Source organism: Malania oleifera, chromosome 3 (genome assembly GCF_029873635.1).
Source record: "Malania oleifera isolate guangnan ecotype guangnan chromosome 3, ASM2987363v1, whole genome shotgun sequence".
NCBI classification, from domain to species: domain Eukaryota; kingdom Viridiplantae; phylum Streptophyta; class Magnoliopsida; order Santalales; family Ximeniaceae; genus Malania; species Malania oleifera.
Window position 1 is genome coordinate 37,377,715 of NC_080419.1, and position 9,837 is coordinate 37,387,551.

At 35.3% G+C, this 9,837-nt stretch overlaps 2 protein-coding genes across 4 annotated transcripts; one reads left to right on the forward strand and one right to left on the reverse strand.

Moving 5' to 3' along the window:
- The first annotated feature begins 431 nt into the window (after nucleotides 1-431).
- On the forward strand, nucleotides 432-2,923 carry LOC131151876 (peroxygenase-like). 2 transcript variants are annotated; one of them, XM_058103335.1, is made up of 6 exons: nucleotides 432-601; nucleotides 745-894; nucleotides 1,154-1,239; nucleotides 1,726-1,820; nucleotides 2,031-2,156; nucleotides 2,337-2,923. In XM_058103335.1, exons 1-6 carry the CDS (start codon nucleotides 442-444, stop codon nucleotides 2,497-2,499), a joined length of 780 nt encoding a protein of 259 aa, XP_057959318.1. In that variant the 5' UTR covers nucleotides 432-441; the 3' UTR covers nucleotides 2,500-2,923. The 2 variants fall into 2 exon arrangements, with proteins under 2 accessions (XP_057959318.1, XP_057959319.1); XM_058103336.1 differs by having other exon boundaries at nucleotides 459-601; nucleotides 745-906.
- A 2,062-nt stretch (nucleotides 2,924-4,985) lies between these two features.
- Nucleotides 4,986-8,963, reverse strand: LOC131151878 (large ribosomal subunit protein uL14). 2 transcript variants are annotated; one of them, XM_058103338.1, is made up of 4 exons: nucleotides 8,804-8,963; nucleotides 8,199-8,483; nucleotides 5,444-5,485; nucleotides 4,986-5,312 (listed from the first exon to the last, which is right to left on the reverse strand). In XM_058103338.1, the coding sequence occupies exons 1-4, from the start codon at nucleotides 8,814-8,816 to the stop codon at nucleotides 5,230-5,232; spliced, it is 423 nt and encodes a 140-aa protein (XP_057959321.1). In that variant the 5' UTR covers nucleotides 8,817-8,963; the 3' UTR covers nucleotides 4,986-5,229. The 2 variants fall into 2 exon arrangements, with proteins under 2 accessions (XP_057959321.1, XP_057959320.1); XM_058103337.1 differs by having other exon boundaries at nucleotides 4,986-8,483; nucleotides 8,804-8,940.
- Between the last annotated feature and the right edge of the window lie 874 nt (nucleotides 8,964-9,837).

A 9,837-nucleotide genomic window follows, 5' to 3' on the forward strand; every position in this document is an offset into this window, starting at 1 on the left:
AAGATGGCTTCTTTTTTTTTCCGTCTGGCACGTTGCAGCACACCAGATCTAAACAAGAGGAGAGGAGAGTTTGGAGTCAGGAAAGGAGAGGATTGAGAATGAGATTTGAGAGAGTGAGAATTGAGAGGTCAGAGATGAGGAGAGGCTGAGAGCTTGAGAGTCGCAGCGCGGGTTAGAGCCCTTAGGATTTTTTTGGGTTGACTGAGAGTCTAAGACTCTGAGAATTGCTGAAGCAGTGAAGCCTGAAGGCATGTGCGGTGTGCGTGACAGCGTGAGTGAGTCGTGACTATGAAGCTGGCGCCTGGCAGTGGCAAGGATCCAAAATAACGGGTGACCCGCCGGGTGACCCGCCCAAACCCGGAGAACTCGTTTATAAACGCCACGACCTCCGCTCTCTTCACCCCCAACCGCCCACTGCATGCTATATGATATAAAACACGCATGCCCACACTACTACATTATAGCCATATCTACTTCCTAACAGAGAGAGAGATGGGGGAGGAGAGAGAGGTGGATGCACTGGTGACGGAGGCGCCAATGGCGCCGGTTACCGCCGAGAGAAAGGTCCGAACGGACTTGGAGAAATTTGTTCCCAAGCCTTGTGAGTAGTGTTCCATCGATTTATGTTTCTGTAATCTCTTTTGATGGAGTACGTTATGTAATAATTTATATATATAAATATGCATGATTAATGATGATGAGTAGTTAAAAATTGAAGTTATAACTGATTGATTATGGGGGCAGACATGGCGAGAGCACTGGTGGCTGCAGATGCAGAACACGCAAGTGGAACATTGGGCCATAGCCATGGCAACATGAGCGTCCTTCAACAACACGTCGCCTTCTTCGACCGAGACGGCAATGGAATTATCTACCCCTGGGAGACTTACCAGGGTACGCGCGCACGTACTCTTTACCTCTTAACTTCACTCTCGTCGATCAGTTGTGCTTGACATGAAATTTTTGAGGTTTTACATTTGTATTGTTCGTGTCGTGTGGATTATATTAATTGATGAACTGTACATTTTATATATATAGTTCACACTGCATTTTGTCTATATTCATAAAAATTTAAACGAACTCTTATTATATATTTGTAAATTTGGAATTGGTTGATGCTGCTATATATTCACTGACTTTTAATTTGAATCAGGGCTCCGTGCAATTGGATTTAATGCTATTGTCTCGGTTATTGTAGCGCTAGTTATCAATGGAGCATTAAGTTATCCTACTCTTCCTGTAAGTTAATTTAATCCCCACTCCTTTTTCTTTTTTCTTTTTTAACTTTGGATACGACCATTACACTTTCGTGTCAAAACATTGGAAGTATCGTATCATGATTGAATGTGCTTTGTGTAATGATCTACTAGACTCTAATGATTTTCATCATATAAAAATAGTTCAGGTTTCAATTTTGTATGCCATCAGAACAAAATTGCGAGTTTTATATACTGCATATTCTCCTGGATCAAAAAAGATAATACCCGATTGATACTCATGTTTTGCATTTGAAATGATAGGTTTTTTGTTCTTTACTCGTGCATAATTCTTCAGAACTTAGTCATTTTAAGTACTACTACTAGGGAATTGTGTGTGTGTGTGTGTCTATATATATATATATATATACACACACACACACACATATATATATATATATATATATATATATGCAGTTATATATTATCCTTAGCTTTAGCTTTGAGGTGGTGAATGTTGTTGCTGTAGGGATGGATCCCATCTCCTTTATTTCCAATTTACATACGCAACATACACAAATCCAAGCATGGGAGTGACAGTGGAACCTATGACACAGAAGGAAGGTAATTAATTAATTAATTAAGCACATTTGTCTATACATACTATATACACACTTCTCTCCTCCCCCCCAAAAAAAAAAAAAGAACTCATACATATATATATATATATATATATATATTAATTAATTAATTACTTTCAATACGCACTTCATATCATATGTCAATTTCAAAGTCCTAATAATTAAGATGCGTTAATAATTATTAATTTCCCAGGTTCGTTCCGTCCAATATGGAGAACATATTCAGCAAATATGGTGGAACAGTGCCCGACAAGCTCACCCTCAAAGAGCTATGGGACATGACCGAGGGGAATCGCGTTGGATTCGACTTCTTTGGCTGGTTTTTTCCTTTAACTATATATATATGCACACAGGCACAGGCACGGGCTAATGTTTTCAATCCAAATTAATAAACAAATTATGTACCAAGTGCTAGCTGCCGTTGGAGTTTATTGATGGGAGTGAGTACAACATAACATAATGTATAAATACAAACTAACATGACATACATATAATGCAGGGTAGCGGGTAAGCTGGAGTGGGGACTCCTGTATATTCTTGCCAAGGATGAGGAAGGTTTGCTGTCCAAAGAAGCCATTCGGCGCGTTTTCGATGGCAGCTTGTTCGAGTACTGCGCCCAGACGCAAAAGGGCGACACCTTAGAGACCAGAAAAGCTAAATGATCATTGGGGAAGATGCATGGGCTAAATTAGGAGCATTACTGCGACAGCGTAGGCACCTGTTTCTTTGATTACAGGAGGTAGTTGTGTGTGATCGTCTATTGTTTATTCTATTTTCTCAGCATATTTCGAATCAGAAGAAGAAGAAGATTCAGGGGATGAATCTCCTTATGATCTCAAGCTAAGTCAGTTAAGACTAGCTATGATAAGAGCAGCACCAAAACTAATTTCTCTAGCAGGAGAAGAAGAAGATCTAGTGCAGAAGAAGAAACTGAAATTCCTTCAATATATAAGCAGTGTCTGATGATATTACAAAAATTAATTGTGCGTCTCCCCTGGTGTGCGTAGATCTTGTCTGCTTTTGATATTTTGGTACTAAAATAATTTTGGTTGATGTTGGGGAGAGCGCCCCACCGTGCCACTTAAATCTTCTTCTTTCCTTTTTCAAACCATTGAAGCTTAAACGATAATTAAGCCTGTACATAGATATCTGTGAATCTTGGTTTTTCATTTTCTACGACATCAACAACATCGTATCGAATCTCCTGGGCTACGTGGATTATTTTTGGCGAGATCACACTTCAAATTGATGGGCATGACAATGCATCAAAACAAAATCCTTAAATCGTTTTATTTGATCATAATTATATTCTAAATTAACTCTTGTATCTTAATTAAGTATGCCCTCTATGGATGTTGAAAATTACTGAAAATGTATTTTGAATGATATTTATTATTATCTTTTAGAAGTTTCTACAAGTTTTAAGATTACGCTTTGATTAATTATACAAGGAGGGCCTACACCAAATTGTATCACCATGAGTGGAAACTTGAAGATGATGCTTATTTGCAGAGTAGAATAGAAGAGGCTGGTTCGTTCTATATTTCTATTAATCTAATTAATTTATGCAATATACCCCATCTGCATTAACATAAATAAAATACATCACCCGTCTTTTACTGACATCCTATCTGCATTAACATAGATAATTATATTGGAAGGAGAGAGAGAGAGAGAGAGAGAGAGAGAGAGAGAGAGAGAGAGAAATCAAATGTTCTAATATTAAATACAATAAAGATTAAAAAATTTAAAAATCTCAAAAGGCTGATTGTCTGAAAAAAATAATTCATTATTAACTTATTACATAGTTTATCTTCCTTTATCACATGGAAAAGTAGTAAATTGCTCATCTTAAGACCCATCTAAAACTCGAAAACATCGAAATTCAATGCCAAAGTAAACTACTAATTTTAAGAGCCATCTACAACTTTAAAACGTAAGCCCCAACACCAAAGCAAACTACTCATTTAAGAGCCATCTAAAACCTGAAAATATTGAAATACAATTCTCTTAATAAAACAAGAATCCACTGGTAAACATCTTTTAACATTTCGTTTTAATTTTGAATCATATTAAAATAAATTATCTTTTTTCTATAAATATATTCCCTTTTCATTTTCCTTTTTTTAATTTAGTTATGATAAAATGAATCGAATCAAATAATCCATGACAAAAAAATAAGACTGATTGACAGTAAGTTGTACTCTATATTCAACTAAATTCAAATGATAAATTTATTAAAGGACGAACTGAGTAATTCACCATAAATCACAAAAAAAGAGAATCTATTATTCTCATTTCACATATGATTTTTTTAACAAATTAATTCATAATATAATAATTAAAATTAGTTTTAACATTATAATTTAGTAAGTTATAAAACATCTAGTCATCAATTTAAAATCATATATATATTTTTAATTTTAAGATTAAATATAAGGCTTTCATTTTAATTATAAGGATTAAATACTTAGGCTTGAATCTAAGTGGAACCAAGACACAAATCTTAAAGGTGTTTACAATAGTGCTTGCGGAAATTTTACAATATGACACCAAGGTTTGATCAACTGAACTAGGCATATATGAAATCATCTATAGTTCTAGACATTAATTACTAACCGGATATCCATTCAATAAAACTTAAAATCTGCCAATAAACTCATTCAAGGATAAATAAAATATTTTAAAATCATATACAGCTTATTTAGTGTGCCTTCAAATAAACAGTTTTATATCCTATCCATTTTGCAAAGTTTACTTGATCCAAACAAAATCCCCCGCCCCGGGGGGGGGGGGGGGGGAAGAATATAAAAAATTATCCTTTTCCATATTTGGTTGCAAGAATAAGAAGGCTCACAAATTAATTAGGTCAACAAGATTATAATTCTACACATTAACATTTAATTTTTGGTAAAGAAACATTTGGCATAACAAGAAAATGCAATAAAAAGTAAATTTTCCATATTTTTATAAAAATGGATCCTTGGAAAAAGTTCAAATCTTAACCTCTAATCTCTAGCTTGAGAAAATAAATATAACTTTTAAAGCTTCAACACAGTTGAAGGAGTTCTTCAGTTCCCAACAAATTTTACCCTTGCTATTGCAGGGAAGGAAATCAAATAAAACCAGCTAGCACTAAACTTGTGCATTTGCAGACTCAAAAAAACACCCTTAGAGAAAAAGAAAAGCCATACAAAGAGGTACAACAATTTTTAAATATTTCAAATGGTTCCAAAAATCTAATCGCAACCATGATCAAAGAAAATAAAATCAAGACCAACACAAGCAGACAGAAGCTGAAGCCTGCCATATCCAAATGTCTGAACAAGTTACCTTGAAATTCTCATCAATGGTGATCTATAATTTATATGTGCATACCGTACCTACTACACTTAGACAATTGCATTAGCGGCACTAGCAATCCTTGGCCATAAATCAGCACACTCCTTACCAATTGGACCAGTTATGGCAGAACCTACAACCACCACAAGCACCAACAGCAGAAAATAGTGAGAAATATCAACTATGTCCAGGTAAACGGAGGACATATATTTAGTTAATTCAGAAAAACGTATGAACTTAAGCATCATATAATGTATTACATACCCTTCATTTCACCTTTAGGATTCACGATAACACCCGCATTATCTGCAAATTCCAATAATTGACAGGTTCAGAAATTTAACAATGAAATTTATTTACATAACCAAATGCAACGAAGAAATTTTAAATATGAAACTCTGAACCAATAAGAACAGCAAAATTTCCAGTCACAATTCATGCAATAAAGCATATCAAGTGCGACCAACTATTAAGTCCATGAAAATCCAAAATGCAAAGCATCATTAGAAGATAGGGCACTCCACCAAAATCCATGCTTTACAATATAATGGCATCAATTTGGCTGTTTAATATTAGATAGAACAAACACAAAATATATCCATGTGACAATGCAACAACACACCTAAACTTCAAAAATAGAAATATCCCAAACTTGACAGGGATGATTACTTGAATATAGTTAACACCCGGTTAGGGGTAAGGTTGGGAATTTCAATTTAGCTGGTTATGGGAGGTGAAGAGGAACCCAAAGATAATCTTCCTCACCACATCACCAGCAACAGTAAAAATAAAATGGAGAACCAGTGTCGAAATTTTTAAAATTCAAAACATTAAATGCACCCCCCCCCCCCCCCAAAAAAAAAAAGCAAAAAGGGGGAAAAGGGAATGAGGTAAAAAAAAACATTAGGAAAAAATGTATCAGATCTAGACAAAAGTGAGATTGGATAACAGGAAAACCCCACTTGGTCAGATGATCGATTGTATACCTTAATATTGCTGGTTTCAGAAAGCATCACATCATTATGTGTACAAACTCAATATGAATGAGAAATGCACACATCAAGACGCCGCTTTACCAGCACATACAACTATTTCTATCCCACACAAATATTTAAATAGAATGTCATTTTAGTGGAGGTTTCCAATGAGAATGCAAAATAAAGTGTGTTCAAAACAATTAGAAGGATGCCTTTTCATGGATACATGGAGCAGATAAGAACAAGAAATCAATGCAATGCTTTTTTCCAGTTGTGAATAGAAATTTTTTAAGCAGCAGAAGATACTGATGCATTGCATCAAGAACATGAGAATTTCATGGATACATGGAGCAGATAAAAACATGAAATCTATGCCAACAAAATGGATCGGACCATGATGGAAACTAACAATTCAAAAATTCCTCAACAATTAAAAAAAATATAGGAATCAATATGACCCAGGAATTTTTCCAAAAACTCACACAAGAACAAACCAGAAGATGCACCCTTAGTTACAGAAACTAAACAACCTTAAGAAATTTGCGGACAAAACAGGAAGTAAGATCAATGTGAAATCACAGATTTACAACTCCATTTTGCAGGTTAATGCCAAAAAAAAAAAGAATATTGAACATATGAAGATCACTATAAAACATTAGCATCACAAAAAGTAAAAGATTGACAGACAATACTGGATTCAAATAGCAGCCAAATAAACCTTTACAAGTAGAAGAATTGAACTTTTTCATTAACCAAAGTAATAAGTCATGTATACACATAGTTTGTTTCTTTTAATCATTTACATCATGGAGATGTTAGGATCTGGTGCTTGGATAAAAATACAGTGTTTTCTCATGTAACGCATGGTAGGAAACACATAGTTTCTTTCTTTTAATCACTTACATCATGGAAATGTTAGGATCTGGCGCTTGGATAAAAATTCAGGTGCTTTCTCATGTAAATCATGGTATGCTCATCCAAACAGGTCTTTTCATTCTTTTCCTCTTGCAAATAGATTACAGAGAGCTAAAGTACCATCAAAGGTGAACAGGTCTTTTCAAGGAAGAAAATTTTCAGTTTGGACAGGCGTATGTAGAGCCCAAATGGAGCAGATGTGGGCAACGAATGCAGCAACACATCTGTAACGATGGACATCATTGATTTTCCAGACTCGTAACTGTATCAACCACTGAATAAGAAGGTAGATACCTGACTTATGTCTGGTGAATTAGATATTTTAAGCCTACCATCAAAAACTCACAACTAACACCATGCACTCATGGTAAAAAACTGGGAGCAATATATAAGATATGAATTGCCAGTTAAATCCAAAACTATAATTGTTCTGCAAAAAAGAGCAAAGAGGAAAACAGCATCAAGGTAGCCATTTGATTTCTCCACATCAACTTTATTTCATTCAAAGAATTTATTTAAAAATTGCAATATTGACAATTTTAATTTCTACATGCTTGATTTTGATGTCTTACAACATCAGGACCTGTGTCTTCTTGCTTAAGTAGTGTATGAACTCTATTTCAATTCTTAAAGAGAACACATACATTCAACTAACAGATGCATCAAACCGCAAAAAGCGAGATTCCAGATGAATTGGAGCTAGCCCGCTAGGCATGATCTCACTTATATAGTTCAATGTATCTGGTTTTAGATAGCATCGGAACATTATACAAGCACATCCCATTAATTATTGAGAAGTGCATATATCAAGATGCACTTAACCAGCATGTTTAAATCATTTGCTTGGTTTCCGTAGCTTGTAATTGGGCTTAAAGATTTGAGGGGTTGAAATATTAACCAGCAAGTCCCTGTATACCATTTGTCATTCCGCAGATCCATTTCTCACATCAAATCCATAACAATAAATAGCATAACCCAATTTTAGCAGCAGAATAGAGCTAATAATCGCACTAAATTCGCATAGCATGTAATCCAACAAAAAATAAGAACTTCACAGCGATAACAACAGCAAATATGAAAAAAATATTCGTAAGTACGAAGAAAGGGAAGAAAGTTATGATAAGGACCTTCAAAGTACATGTAGACGCCATCCTTTCGGCGCCATGGCTTGCGCTGGCGAACAATGACTGCGGGCATGACCTTCTTACGGAGATCAGGCTTCCCTTTCTTCACAGTAGCCATCACCATGTCCCCAACACACGCCGAAGGCAACCGATTCAACCGGCCCTTGATCCCCTTCACTGAAATAATGTAGAGATTCTTAGCGCCAGTGTTGTCCGCACAGTTCACAGTTGCTGCGACTGGCAGACCCAGCGACATTCTGAACTTGTTTCCAGCCGACCCTCCACGACCTACAAGCCATAAACCAATAAAAAACATGAAATAAATTTTTGAAAAGAAAATCCTAATGCCCTCAGGGGATAAAAAGTATGAAAACTATAAAGATGCATCTAGAAATTTAATATCTTCAGCTGCCGTTTGTTTGACGGCTGAGAAAACTGAGGCAAAGTAACTACTTTGATTTTGGGATCATTGATGAGTATTTGTTCGATCCCAAATTAGAAGAAACCTCAACTTCGAACTCAAGTTTTTTCGCTAATCCTAAATTTTAACCTGACGGGAGATTTTAGGAACGCAAAAGAGAAGAGGGAAATGTTGAGGAAGAACATACCTCGCTTCGACATTGTGGCCTGCAGGCAAAACACAGAGAACGCACTAGGGTTTTTGCGAATTTATAGAGGACTCATGTAGGAAGCGCACCCTAGGGTTCGTATGGTTGTGCAGATAGATTTACATAATTGCCCTCGTGCGGATGGGGCTTGGCCCATAGCCCGTACCCTAGGGCCCAAATAAAATAATGCAGCAAAAATCAAAAAATAAAAATTAATTTGGTTAATATTTATAAAATTAATTAAACTACTCTTAAAATATTAAAGAAAACATCTTAGTTCTGTATTTATACAACTTGAAATCTCGCACATGTCTTAATCATCAACATTTAACGTCTATCCCTTCACATCTCTATATTATGTTCTTTTAACCTCTACTAGCTCAATTTTTGTCTTTCCATCCCCTTTCCTACTACATATTTCTAGTAACAAACAATCTACATTTACTTGATAAAAATTAAACTCGTGCATGTGTTTAGAATCAAAATAATTAATGCTCGACACTTTGGTTGTTCTAATTCCATTAATTCAATTTCTTGACGAACCTAATGCACAAGTTGACCAACATACACCAAGCGCATCAAATGTGGCATTCCAACTTTGATCCCACATTTTATTGTGGAAGCTGAAAATTGAAAACAAATTCCAACTTCTACCTTGGATTATCTTACTTGAACCATAAACATATAAATTGATTCATTCAATCTAACTATGCACACACAACTTTAGCTAACCACTCATATTCATTTATCTGTCTCTTTAGGAGATATCAATCTTACAAAAGTAATATACACTGCTTAAGTTGATCTTGAACTTGATTTTGTGCTTTGATTTGGTTCCCAAAAGAATTTAATTTAGATTGTTGAATCTTACATCTTCTTGTAGTTGTCTTATGCTCGCCTAAGAAGATGACGAGAAATGAAAATCCATTTATTACTTAAGTCGCTTGACCATACAAAACTTGTGTCTTGTATAGCTAGTTTAGGCGGGTGGGAAAATGAGCTCTATCCTTGGTCGAGTTATGCTTCAATACATA

Bases quoted from the DNA above. Each gene is read 5' to 3' on its own strand.
- LOC131151876 (XM_058103335.1), top strand. From the start codon at position 442: ATGCCCACACTACTACATTATAGCCATATCTACTTCCTAACAGAGAGA. The intron at 895-1,153 runs GTACGCGCGCAC...AATTTGAATCAG, and splicing joins CCCCTGGGAGACTTACCAGG to GGCTCCGTGCAATTGGATTT. The intron at 1,240-1,725 runs GTAAGTTAATTT...TTGTTGCTGTAG, and splicing joins TAAGTTATCCTACTCTTCCT to GGATGGATCCCATCTCCTTT.